The 14,975-nt window shown below is 29.3% G+C and overlaps 1 protein-coding gene across 1 annotated transcript in view; it reads left to right on the top strand.

Moving 5' to 3' along the window:
- The window catches only part of LOC136976672 (armadillo-like helical domain-containing protein 3), a 70,999-nt gene that overhangs the window by 39,089 nt on the left and 16,935 nt on the right, over nt 1-14,975 (top strand). The window contains exons 14-22 of the mRNA XM_067272032.1: nt 700-775; nt 890-953; nt 8,333-8,431; nt 10,857-10,915; nt 11,003-11,068; nt 11,237-11,367; nt 11,441-11,529; nt 11,597-11,679; nt 12,477-12,603. Of these exons, the coding sequence (XP_067128133.1) occupies nt 700-775; nt 890-953; nt 8,333-8,431; nt 10,857-10,915; nt 11,003-11,068; nt 11,237-11,367; nt 11,441-11,529; nt 11,597-11,679; nt 12,477-12,603 (794 nt within the window). The remainder of the gene's footprint in view (nt 1-699; nt 776-889; nt 954-8,332; nt 8,432-10,856; nt 10,916-11,002; nt 11,069-11,236; nt 11,368-11,440; nt 11,530-11,596; nt 11,680-12,476; nt 12,604-14,975) is intronic.

The raw sequence follows: 14,975 nt of genomic DNA, 5'->3' as shown, positions 1-14,975 counted from the left end.
TTTTAGAAGTACATGATAGTTTTTTTTTGCTTATTTTACATAGATAAATTAAAATGTAAAACTAAATTTATAATAAAAAATTCATATGTATTATATAAACAAGTTACTTTTATAAAAAGTTTAATTTAAAATTATTTATATATTACAATAAAAATCTGCAAATAACCTGTAAATGTTATTCACTACTATTTGATTAGGTTCTTTTAATTTATTAAATTTAGTGTTAAATTTTAAATAATCTATTAAATTATAATTATTAAAAGTTTTAAGAAGGTTTAAGCATTTAGCATAAATATTTTGATGATATTTACAAGTTTAAAACTATATTAAATAATGGTAGAATTATTATCTTTTTATTTCAATATGTATTAAAACAATATAGAACGTTACTTATATAGAATAAGTTATGTCATTTTATATTCATTTCTAAAGTGAATAGTTTGTGATTTGATGATTTTTTTTTTCATTTCATATTCCTTGAAGATAAATTAATTAATCTAAAAGTCTTTGGGAATATTTAAATATGTCCTTTATTTCTCTTCTGCAAATTCCAAACAATAATGAATAATACAATTTAAGTTAAATCTTGGATTAACACAATTTAAGTTAAATCTTGTAAACAATTTTTGGAAGAGATTTATGATATAAAATTAACATTTAATAATTGGTATTTATTTGGTTAATTTATTTTAAATTTAGGGCAAACAATGCTGTCCTACTTGCTCTTTATGAAGCAGTTCATCTAAATAGAAATTTTATAACAACTCTCACTCATGTAAGAATTACAAAATAATTTGTTTAGATTATCCTTATTAATTTTATTAAATTAATTCATTACAAAATATAGTATATATGGATTTTTTAATTGTCATATATTGTTTATTTTTAGTCACAGACAGAAACATTTTCTACACCTACTGTAAATGATACTGATGTGACAGAAAACCAACAAGGTATTTATTTAAAAGTGATCATAAGAAATATTTATATTGATATTAAATACTTAAAAAATCAAGATATTTTTAAAATGCTTTTTATATAAAAAAATTACCCACTCTTTTCTTGAAAAATAGTATTACTGTAATATTACTTTGTATGGCTACCCTATGGGCTGTCTGTGTTTAAAGGTTAGTTTGAAAGCAAGTGCAAATTATGTAATGTTAAGGTTGTCAATTTATCATCCAATTTTAATTCTCAGTTACTAATTCAGTAAGCAGGTTTTCAGAAGTGGGAACCTTTTATAATAGGAAGGCTACATCTAATTTTAGAGGAATTTCATAAGTCTGTATATTGCACTGCAGATTACATAAGTATATACATTCAGTATATACAGTAGCAGCCATAGAAATTGCAACAATTGCAACTCCCATAAAATTCTGTAAATGTGTGTTTATTTTTTAAATTAAAATATCATCTTGCTATATATATAGTAAGAAACTATAAAGATTGCATTATTCATGACATCTTAAACTTGAGAATGCTTTTCATTGACTGACAGTCTACTGCAGCAGGGTTTCTCATAACTGTACTATTTATTGGTGTAAAAACTTGCAGAAGGTGGGTGCTTTTATGAACAAACTGAAAAGTTTTTGACAGTTAACATTGTGTAAGAAACCAGTAATTGTTGTTTGGAATGGTAAAAGGTTTATCCTTTTGTGAAACATCTTTAGTTCAAAAAATACATTGCCATCAATTTACAATTGTGCATTTGTTACAAAAGAGATGTAAAATTTGAAAGAAAAGCTAAATCAGGAGGTAAATATGTGAATATGCTATGCGATGATAGGATACTGAATTATTGCAGTCTGTGAGAGCATACTGCTAGTTTTTCTGAACTAAAAGTAAAGTGAAAAGCAAACATTGTGCAATCCATGTGCTCATTTTTACATGAAGCAGATGCATGAACTGTGTGATGTTGCCTGTGCAACAAGGGTTTAAGAGCTTACTATTTTCATATGACAAGTAAAATGCTTAAACAGTCACTTATCTGGGTTAAATAGCATGTGGAATGTAGTATTGACAAATAGGATTCTGTTATGTTTTCAGGTGAATCCAAATTTAAAATGTATAGATCTGATAGAACTCTGTAACTCTGAAATTCTGTATTAGGCATAGAAAAGGCAAGGTCTGTAACAAGAATTGCTTGATGTAGATAGTAAAGTTTCTATTTAATAAAATAGTATGTATAAGAATATGATATCATGAACTGTATAATACTTGAAAGAAATCATCTACTCCACACCAGAATGCTGTGAAGCTATTATTAAGGCTTCAGGTGGTCCTACAAAGGATTAGAATCCTATTCAATGAGAAATAATTGTATATATGCTTTTTTAGGCCTACTTACACTGCCAATTTTGTTTCTTTTTCCTTTCCTAACTGTGGATGGCAATTCTTGCGACAGTGTCATTAATTAATGGTATTGGTAGTGATATGGTGTGAAATAACACTTAAGTTTAATATAGCATTTCTTTTTGGTTTATTTGTACTACATATATTACCATTACAATTTATGATATTTTAAATATTCAGCTTTGTACATCTGTTTGAATGCTTTTTGATGTATATCATAGGTGATGCAATTTCTATGGCCGCTATTGTAAATGCATATGAATAATCACAAACTAAGATAATAACTGATTTCCCTGATACTTTTGGACTCTAACTCGGATGAAATATGAAATGTTTTTTCATTTATAATACACTGCTTTTGTTTACAATGAGCAATGAGGAATTTTGTAATCCTGCTTTTGCAATCCTTAGGCTAATGTCAGACAAGTGTGAAAATGCATGGAAGCTGTTTTTTCCACCCATGGATATGAAATTTCATGGATAGAAAGGTGGTCGTTAGATGAGTGCTATTTTTCATGGAGCACGTTGGTAATCAGTTTCATTTCAGATGAGTGTATATGTCAACATGGATCTCATAGATTGCAATGTACTGTTTTTTTATTATGTACAGAAGTATTTAAAAACAAAAAAAGATGTAGGCAATATTGGGTACTTCCTTTTGATCATAACCGGCCTTCCTTTTTCTTATTTCTGTTTTTATAAAGTTCAAATGAAGTTTTTCTCAATTCTGGCCCCTCAGTATTTGTATGATCATTTTACTAATATTCATGTCCATTTTTTAGAATATGTAGGTGCTAAGGAGTTGGTATCGTTCCTGCCGAAGGTAGGAACGATACCAACTCCTTAGATACCAACTCGGCACTTCCAACTCGGCATTTCCTGGAAACAATGTTAACATGTCTATGGTTTTTCATGCTCGTCTGACAAACATAGACTTTGAGTGTATATCTCAGTGCACAATGATCACACAACGTCATGAGATGATTCCAAATGATCTAGCGGCCCATCCATATTGCACAATGAGATGTTTCACATCTGATTTTTCACATCTGATTGCTCCCATAGGTTTTATGCAATCTCATGAGTCTGTCAAAAACCATGCTCATCTTACATTAGTCTTATATGTAAGGCTTAGGAGTATATTCGATTGCATATTATTGAATATGTTTGAGAATTGGGTACAATTCTTGGAACACAACAGAAATTTGATTTATGACCTGTAATGATTAATTCAAATCTAATATTTTTGAATATTTCACAAAAACATTAATATTTTCAATGTTAGAGTAGAAAGTTTTGAGTATATCACTAGCATCTTCACTCAGACGGCAGTTGTCAATAAAGCAGTTTTTGCTTTATTGACAATTGCATTATTATTATTTACTTTATTTAGTCAAAGGGTAACATTTAACACTATAAGCACACGAAATTTAATGACTTAAGCTTTAACTTTTCCCAAGCAATTTAATGGTTTTGGGCCTGAATCTATTGCCATTTAAAAATTTCTGCATCAGAATAGTTTTTAGTTGTATTACTTGGCCATTTATGAATCTTTATGGGTTGCAATGCCATGGAGTGCATGTTTACTTCCGTTATTCATTTCTGTTCAACATTTTATGATAGTGTTCATTTTAATTAACTTTTCAGATACCAAAATCAAGCTGTTTTCATTGTATTACTTTTATACCCATTGTATGTTACTATCATCTCCAACATTGGGGACAAAAGTAACATTTACATTAATGTTTTTTAAAGAACATTATAACTACAAATGATAATTATTTTTAATAAATTAAATTTAATTATGTTAACAGAGCTACGTAGAACATGTAAAACAATTTTATTTGTTTTATGTATTCACAAGGAGTGAATAAAAAAATATATAAAGTGCAAAATGTTACTTTTGTCCCTGTTCTCCTCTAATTTTATTCACAAATTATACAGTATTCATTAACGAATAATAAATACCGTATTTTACGGATTATAAGATGCACTTTTTTCTTGAAAAATTGCCTCCAAAATTCAGGTGCGTCTTATAGTCTGTAGCATCTTATAGGTATTTTTTTTAAAAATTGCTTAAAAATTAAGGTGCGTCGTATAGTCCGTAGCATCTTGTAGTCCGTAAAATACGGTAAATAATTGCTTTTTTCTTTTTCAAAGCATGTAGATTTATGGTTGTGGGCAAATAACAGATTAAACTACTTTAATTTAATAAAATATTTTATTTTTAGTTTTAAGAATTCCCAATTATAAAAAAAATATATAATTGTTTATTAGAAAAAATAACTAATTAAAAACTTGGAGATGCAATAGCATGTGCATAATAAATCAAATGCTGTTTTATTTTGTCAATGTACCACAGTGTAAGAGATGTGAGGGTCAGGGAATTTGTACAAAGATGGTCAGGGAAAGTCATGGAATTTAAGATAAAAATTTGAGTGGGAACACTGTATTGATGATTGATGAAAAAGGAACTTATTACCAACTAGGTGATAGCAGTATTCATAATGCCCGATTAAACACTTTGTCCATAACATATATATAATATACATTCAAATATTTTGATTAAAAAATCAAGTACTGTACATTTCTAAGCCTTACTTGTAACTATGATTTATTATACTGTAAAAATCATTTATTATTGAAAAGCTATATTATTTTGAAAATGAAATTTTAATTTATTATTGATAATTATAATTATAAAATTTTAAAAATTATAATAGTTTTATTGTAAATTTCAAGGCCAGATGCTAGTTTTTTGCAATAGTTTTATTAATACTTGAATTGAATTAGTATTGTTTGTAATTATATGTACATTACTTAAAGTTTTAGTAGGTTATTTAAGAAAATTTGATGTAATATAAATTCAGTTTAATTATTGAGTTTAAATAATTAGTATAAGTTTAATTCTTATGTAATATTTTTATGATACACAATATGGGTAGTCCCTGACTTATGACCGAGTTCTGTTTCAGGACCCCCACCACAAAGTTGAATTGGTTGTAAATTGAACACAAAAAAATAATTGTGATAATGGGTATTGTTTCCAAATCTATCATCTTATATATAAAATTCTCGTGTCACAATGTTAGTTACCTTACTCCTCCGAAACGGCTTTACCGATTTTTACCAAATTTTATATGCATATTCAGTAGGTTTCGCACACTATTTCCCTCCTTTCAAAAATATATTTATATATGGATTAAGGCTTTTATGTCCAACAGATGGCGCTAACTTCCGACGACCCAAGTTTGCTTTTCTGTGAGAATGGACTGAAGCAGATCATTTTCTATCTATCTATATAAATAAAATATAACGTTCGTTTGTTCCTACCGATTCCTTTGAAATTTTGACACAACGTTGCATTCGAATACGCACGTGTTTTTATATAATATACATGTCGAAATTCCCCCCAGTGGGGGGAGATGGACGGGATTAAGGCTTACCGTGAAGAACTCGGCTTCTATTATACTATTTTACATGCGGTTTTTTGCGTTTTAATTGCGTTTTAATAGGTTACGTCAACAGAATATACACTAAAAAGGGATTTTTCGATATTCCCCAGCGGGAAAAGTGACGGGATTAAGGCTTACTGTGAAGAATTCGGCTTTTATTATACTATTTTAGATGTGTTTTTGATTGCGTTTTAATAGGGTACGTCAAGAGAATGTACACTAAGAAGGGATTTTTTGAAATTTCCTCCACGGGGGAAGTGTTATACATTTATAATAGATACATTTTGAGCCACAACAACGCGTGGCCGGGTCAGCTAGTAATCTTATATAATATTGCATAAGTATATTATAATCATTTATTGTGTGTATATATATATATAATATATATATATATATAAGTTGTAACACAATACTCTGATGATGATTAATTATATTGCATTTCAAACTAACACTTAATATTTTAATTAATTATTGTGTTTTATTAACAAAGTGTAACTAACACATGTAGTTGTGATCATATTCAAAGAATCAACAATCATATCTTCACATAGAATTAATTTTATTTTTATTGTTAATTTTTATTTATTACAGTAGAGCATCGATTATCCGACCCCGATCAACCGTCACATCGGTTAACCGACCACGTTCTAGTCGGCAAATTCAAATGTCTGCTAGTGATGTGGCGCTACAATATTTGGCTATGTCTTGGCTACTTTAATATTATTTTTGTTAAATTTTTTGTGTGTTTTAGCTGGCAACACTAGCTCAACCATGAAAGAAAGGCCAGTATTTAAACCAGGCTTAATTTTCTATTTTACTTTATTTTCGTATTTATTTTGTGCAAAATAAAGAAATAATTTTTAACGATACAATAGCGACGATTATTATTTTAAAAAATTTCGTTAGGCTTTACATTGATGAAAATTCAATGCAAAGTAGATTAATAGCGATATACTAATATACTAATTACATGGGATATACTAATATACTATACTAATGATGTATTTTTTCATACTTTTTGGTTATCCGTTTTTTCAATTATCCGACCAACCCCAGTTTCCAATTGAGTCAGTAATCGATGCTCTACTGTATTTTCCTGGCTGTTATATATACATAATATGGAAAAGTATTGGAATCATGTCAAATTTGACCCTCTGGGGTTTTGCAAATCATTTGTTATCAAATCATTCAATCCCCTTTTGACCCATATTGAGAAGTTTGCATTCAGAAAGAAAGTAAAAAAAGAAGGGGGGGATTCATGTATGTGTATGAATTGGCATCTATTTCATTTAATATCTCAGGATGGGATAAAGATTAAGAAACCAAATTTGGCATAATAACTTGAATATAAGGGACATTGATGCTATTAAATTTTGGTTACTGGTTGAAGGAATGGGAAGAAAGGGGTCATGTGTCATATCTTAAGTACAGTCGGACTTAATGAAAATTTTACTTATTTGCATTTACAATTTTATACAAAACTCATTATTAAAAATAGTTTTTTTTATAAATTTTTAATAATTAATAATATAAAAGTTATTTTTAGTAAAATCTCATAACAGCTGGGAAAATTGTGCAACTTGTTGTTGGATGTTTTAATTGGGCTGCAATTTGAAAAAAATTGTAGACCAATAAATTGCCACTGTCATCCATTGTCTGTCTATATGTCTTTACTTAATCTCAAGAATAGAGTTAGATAGATGAATATCAAGACTAGATATGGAAAGATTAGGGGCAGGAGGCCCCAATTAACTATATATGAACTTCTGATGCAAACTAAAAGTCAACATTATTTCAATTCAAAACTTCCCCTGAAAGGAGTGAGTTAGATGACTGGCATGACACGTTGCTAATAGGAAAAGTATGATATACAGGAGCAAGACACTACTAATTTGAGGTGGTGAGCATATATTTTAAATTAAATAAATGAAAAAAATGTGATTAAAAATTGCAGCCTGGCATTGTGATGATGTCACAATAATTTATTATTAATTCATTTTAAGCTTGATAGAGAGTTGAAATTAGGATGACCATCTGGACTAAAAATTAGTTTTGCCTTTACTTTTGAGATATGCTGGCTAAAACTAGTGGATTAAAAAAGTTATTTTCAAATTTAAGCAGTCAGTTGGTTGCATGCAATAATAGCACAGTGCAACAAGTAAATGTTAAATGTAATGCTGTAATAGACAATAAACATGCTCTATGGAATAATAACTATTTTATGTTAAATATGAATAAATTTAATAGTTATTGTTATGTAGAACATGTTTATTGTCTAATACAGTTTTACATTTAAGTTTTATTTATTGTACTGTGCTATTATTGCATGCAACTGACTGTTTAGACTTAAATGATTTTTTTAATACATTAGTTTTAGCTTTCATAAGTATGGATGTTTGTAAGTACAGGGACTAACCATATTAATCTTTTTAATTTTGTTTATTGATTTTACTTTCAGTAAGGTTTTAAAATGATAGATTTTTATATATATTTATGATTTTTTCAAATTAATTTTAATTTTTTAGACCCCTCAGCAGTTGATGTAAGTACTGTTCATACACCACCATCAAATCTTTTAGTAACATTTCTAGAATTTTCCTCCATAGTTATGCAGAATGTAAAAGGTAAATAAAAAATATATTAATTGTATTTTTATTATCAAATTCATTTTTTAAAATCAATTTTTAAATATTAATTTGAAGTAAATAATATAATAATATAAAACTAAAATTATTGAATGTTTTAATATAAATTATAAGAATAAGAATTAAATTTAAAAAAATGTAGTTTATAATAATAATTTATTTTTAATCTAAAAGAAAACCTTTCAGGGGTTTAGATCAAACATAAAAACTCATAAAAAATCATGCTTTATTAGAGTATTAATTATTATTACAACATTCTTACCAAGGGCTTTTGAGTTTTTCTGTCATCCCAGGAGTACAAATAATTCTTTAGTATAAATTTTCAGGAAGAGTGGAGAATAGTATGTCTCCTGACAATAAAAATTTATTTTTATTTTGAAAAATGAAAATCAGTTTTTATTGGTTACTGGTTTAACTGTTTACAATTGATAGCGATTAACAGGAGAGAACATCAACATTCTATCAGGGCAGGCAGGTGCGACACTGAGCTAGCAAGAATGGTGTTGCAACATCAACACACCTTGCTGTGGGATCATGTAGCAATGCTCATATGTTGTGAGGAGAGGAGTCTGGTGTATGTTTGGGAGGCCCTTCTTACTGTTTTACTAAATCTGTGGAACTTCCCCATGCTTGAGTTGCCTGCTATGTTGGTCAATTTGTTTAAAAGGTTAAAACATTGTCTCTAGTTCCTTCTTGATGCCTACTAAACACATTAAGGTACATGTGCATTCTCACTGTGCACGTGTCATTTTAAATTCTTTACATTTGGTCGTTCTAACTTTAGTTTCATTCTAATGGATTAATGGCGTTAATTTTAATTTGAAAACTTTTGTTCGAAAAAAACGTTTATTTGAAATCGCCTGTCTGAGGACATATAGCATGTCGAAATCACTAGCAAATATAGCAGTGTTTATACATATTTAACACCTTTATCATATTTTTCTCTTCTGTTAACCTAAAATCAACATGACATTCACCTTCAAATTGAATTGATAGGGATTGATTTGGAGAGTATTTATTTTATATCACTATTTTCTTTCTAATGTATATGGATGTTAAACTGTATTAAAACTTTTTTCTGTTGAGAGAGATAGTTCACATTTCAAGTTTGATATAGAATGTTTTTTAGATTAGACTTTATTAGTAGGAACCCATTGAAATTGATGGTTTTATTCAATTAAAATTCAGTCAATGAGCTCATTTAAAATTTGTCATTTTGCACAAAAATCATCAGTATAGTAAATGTTTTCTGAGTTCATATATAGGAGATTTGCATCTGTCTGTTCTTGGTGTCATGAGGCTTCTTTCATTTTTGCATCCAAGTCCTAAAGTGGCAATTTAGCATTCATAAGACTGACCAACTTCAACTGTAAGAGATTCAGATTAATGGTGATGGTAGTGGCAGCTTGCTTCATGCTAGTCACCTCACGAATAAAGACCTACAACAGTTTATTTAAGTTTATTTTAGAATTTAAAAAATATAGAAGAAACCAAGTTGTCTTCAATTTCGTCATGTCCAGGAACAAGGCAGTCTTTCTTCACAAAACATTCAATGATGATATCATCAGTTAACAATGTAAAATTATGTGAAACATTTAACTGATATCATCATCAGTGAACATTTGATTGATTCTAAAACACTTTTACTCCATACAAGTAAAAATGGGTAAAAACTATACCTTAGAATTAAGGTATATATGTATGCATCATATATATATATACAATAGCATACAAAGATACAAACATAAACATAACCTAATACAGTAGATTATCTGAACACCGATCAACCGAAATATTGGTTAACTGAAAGCGTTCTAGTTGGACTGTGTCGGGATGCGTGTCATGCTGAATCAAATGTTTTTGATACTAGATTAACTTCTAAAGTATAATTTTTTTGTTTTTATATTTTTCAATATATTTATGTTGTTTGTACAAAATAAAGAAATAATTTTTAACAATACAATAGTCACGAGCCTAAAAATTTTTGTTAGGCTTAACATTGATGAAAATTCAATGCAAAGCAACATGCAACAGAGAAAAATTTCAACATGGGATATATTAATATACTATTATTGGGATATACTAATATACTAATTACATGGGATATACTAATAAACTATATTAGTAATGTATTTTTTCATACTTATCTGTTATCCAAAAAATAAGTTATTTGAACAACCCCAGTCCCCAATTTATTTGGATAATTGATGCTCTACCTGTATATTTAAATAACTAAAGATCATAAACTATCAGATTACTAACTGCCAAGGATAAAGGTGATGGCCTACTTTTAGGTCAAATTATGTATTTTAATACTGGTAATAATAATAATAATAGCCTCTTATAATTGTTAATAACTTATATATATATTAAAAAATTTTATAAAAATTAAATTAAATTTCAGAAGAAGCAAGTTTAAATTCATCAAAATTATGTTTCATAATTTTAACTTGTATTGCAGAAGTAAGTAATTAAATATTTGTATTATAAGTATAAAAGTTGTTTTAATATTTGATTATTTGATGTATGGTTATTTAATATTTTATCTAGGATCAATACGCAAATTCTATAATGCATGATGCAAATATGGTTTTTAAAGTACAACTTCATCGAATGGTTAGTAAAATAGGTTATTTGTTAAAAAAACAAACTTTAATAAACTATTTGATATATATTTTAAACAAAAATTAATTAATTGTTTTATTTAAAATAATTAAAAAATATGATGAAAATGTTAAAAATTTACTTACGTAAAAATCAATAGTTAAATATTTTACTTTTTAGCCAATGAGGCATAGAAAAATGCCATCAGACCGAATAGGTCCATCCAGACCATTAGCAACTGCGCTATTAGATCTAATGGTTGAATTTGTTTTGAGTCACATGAGAAAAAATCTCCCTATGGAATTGTATTTGTAAGTATAGACATTTATTTTAAATTTAAAAATAATTTACTGTTAATAAATAAACACGCTATATCTATCACAGGAGATGTTTAGGAGTTGTTCATAGACTTCTTTGTTATCAGAAGAAATGTCGGATTCGTTTACAATATAATTGGAAGGAACTGTGGACAGGTAAATTACAAAATATTGATTTATTGTCATAGAGGAAAAAAATTAACTCAAATTTAAATAAATTCAGCTCTTATTAGTTTGCTGAAATTTTTGCTCAGTCATGAAAGTGATCTAGTCAAGAAGTATAACATTTTCCAGTTAGCCTGTCAAGTAAGTAAAATCTATTTATTTAATTAAAAATTAAATCGTCGGCTGAAACTTTACAAAGGTTTAGGACACAGAAGAGAGTGAAGAAAGGTTCGGGTCCAATCACTCCTGCCGGATTGGTTTCCATTTGCAAAGCCACATTGGAGGTACAGATCTCTGATAAATGTGGTGCACCACTGTGTGGGCAATTACACAAACTTCCTGTTTCTTCGAAACGTCATACTAGGGAAACCAATCTGGCAGGCGTGATTGGATCAGAATCTTTTTTTCATTCTCTTTTGTGTCCTAAACCTTCATAAAGTTTCAGCCAGCGATTTATGGCTGAGATAAAACAACTTCACGAATAGTGCTTTATCCACCAATGTCAACATCATAATGAAAACTGTATGTCAGTGCCAGTAACATGAAAATTCAGAAATGAGCTGTTAATTGTAAATTTTCCATTTTATAAGACTCAGATTTGCACAATTCCAATGATTTTCTTGTGTTCAGCACCTGCTATCGACAAAAATTTGAACTATTTTATTTTTCTCTACCCAAAAAAATCCCCCTTTGTGAGAATAACTTTTATGCAAACCGCATTCAAATATACCAATTCTTTCAACTTTTATAAATTTTTAAACTATTTACAAATTTATGGGACACCCTGTATATATATATAATAATAATTTCATTTTATTATACATGTAGTATTTTGTAAATTAAAAGCATATTATTAATTAATTTTATATTAAAAATTAAATATTGTTCTAATGAAATTTATTATTATATGTTTGGATATTAATTTATTCATTTTACAGGTAGTTAACATATTTAATTTGTTTATTACTTATGGGGATACATTTCTCCCATCTCCTGCCAGTTATGATGAATTATATTATGAAATCATCAGAATGCATCAAGCTTTTGATAATCTTTATTCAATGGGTAAGATGACAATATTTGTAAAATTAAGTTTTTAATAATACAAGTTCTGCCCTACTTATGAACAGGTTAGATTTCTGAAGTTTTGTTATAAATTAAAAACTAACCTAGAAAGTACATTTGCACACAGAATAACCATGTATTGTTAATGTTTGAGTGTTTGATCTTCAATGTACTTAATAGAATACATTATGATCATTTACCCACTTGCTACTGCTTAGTAGTGGGCATTTTTTTACACCTAATGCACTTAGTTTTACAATGTCTAGTTTAGTTTCTATGGTAATAGAGCCACACTTTTTACACTTATCTTCACTGCTAGATTTACTGTTACATTTTGGACACATTTTTGAAGTACTAATCATAAAAGTTTATGAAAATTGCAAGCAATAGTGAAAAATGCTGTTACTCCAATGTTGCCAACTTCAATGCCATAAGCGGTGATGGAATGTCAGAATTCATGTGAAAATGAAAAATGATGAAATGCAATAGAAATAAATCCACATTAATTATTTATTATTGGCTAAAGATTGGCTTCAACACCACCTCACAACCAGTAAGAGAACTTCAGAATTTGCATGAAATTTAAGTTTTAGACATATAGCAAACTGTTCATAAGTAGGGGAACCCCTCTACTTAGAATTCTCTATTTTCCTGAAAAATATTTATTGAAGAAACATTCTTTATAACTGTTTAATTATTGTCATTCTAATATTTGCATAATACAGTATTAATATAGCAATTTTTTCCCTATATTTTTCATCTGTTAGATTTTTTATCTCATGCATTTAGAATTTATTTTTGTTTAAAGTTTTTTGGAATCTTTCTTATACTAAAACATAATGCAAGTTTTTTCCAATAAAATATTAAATTCTACTTTCCCAGCTGTTATATAATAAAGGGAAAGTATTAAGCTACAAAGTGGGTAAAAAAATTATGCCACACACTAACAGTCGCACAGAAAAAACCTCCAACATTTTTTGCATTTTTCAACTTTTCAAGGCCCTCCCAGAGATTTTAAATTTTTGGACTCTGCCTTGAAAAGTTGAAAAATGCAAAAAATGTTGGAGGTTTTTTCTGTGTGACTGTTAGTGTGTGGCACAATTTTTTTACCCACTTTGGAGCTTAACAATTCCTGTGCCTTTTGTTGAAAATTTGGGTGAAGGTCATATCTCAAAAACTCCAAGTTATGAAACCTTTATTTATACAAATTTTTGTTTACCAAATAAAAACTTATCTATGTCCTCAAAGTTAAGCCTTTTGCCTTTTCATTATAGTTAACTAGCTGACCCGGCCACACGTTGTTGTGGCTCAAAATGTATCTATTATAAATGTGTAACACTTCCCCCGTGGGGGGAATTTCAAAAAATCCCTTCTTAGTGTACATTCTCTTGACGTACCTATTAAAACGCAATCAAAACCGCGTGCAAAATAGTATAAATAGAAGCCGAGTTCTTCACAGTAAGCCTTAATCCCGTCCTTTTCCCTGCTGGGGAATATCGAAAAATCCCTTTTTAGTGTATATTCTGTTAACGTAGCCTATTAAAACGCAATTAAAAACGCAAAAAACCGCATGCAAAATAGTATAAATAGAAGCCGAGTTCTTCACAGTAAGCCTTAATCCCGTCCCTTTCCCCGCTGGGGAATATCAAAAAATCCCTTTTTAGTGTATATTCTGTTGATGTAGCCTATTAAAACGCAATTAAAAACGCAAAAAACCGCATGCAAAATAGTGAGATTTTTTATGTAATAGTACCTGTCAATTATGTTGCATGTTTTCTCAAGACCCAGGTGACCTAACATCGACGAATTGTGAAACGACCATATTACTTTGTCGACCATGTCTTTCCCCACGCATACACGCGTCCATTTCCTCAATCCCATTGTTCCGGGCCTCACGTTTACCACAATGTCACCATCCAGCCTGTGCTCGGGCTGAATTCCGGTGGTTACGCCTTGTTGACCGATCCTCTCTAGATTTTCACGTATCCTCTTTATCTCGTCGTCCCTCTTCTGGGACTCCACTACCTTTTCCCATAACTCCCTATTCTCCATCATGTTACTACTAACCTCCTTATCCCTTTCCTTAGCGTTGACATTTGGTTGCGACAAGCAATCGGTCACCCCGTTACGTTTTCCTTTTATGTAATTTATGGTCACGTCATAGTCAGCAATCTCCGTAGACCACCTTATCAGTTTCTTATTATGATTTTTTAAGTTGCTGATGAATATGAGGGGCTTATGGTCTGTGTGTAGCTCGATCTTATAACCTAATATTATTGGTTTGAAATGGCGCAGTGATAAAACTATTGACAGGCACTCCTTTTCAATGGTGGAGTAATTCTTTTCCGCGCCTACGAATTTCCGACTGAAGT

This window comes from Centruroides vittatus, unplaced genomic scaffold (genome assembly GCF_030686945.1).
Source record: "Centruroides vittatus isolate TY-2023 unplaced genomic scaffold, ASM3068694v2 contig_417, whole genome shotgun sequence".
Classification (NCBI taxonomy): Eukaryota; Metazoa; Arthropoda; class Arachnida; order Scorpiones; family Buthidae; genus Centruroides; species Centruroides vittatus.
This window is presented reverse-complemented; position numbering and strand designations above follow the sequence as displayed.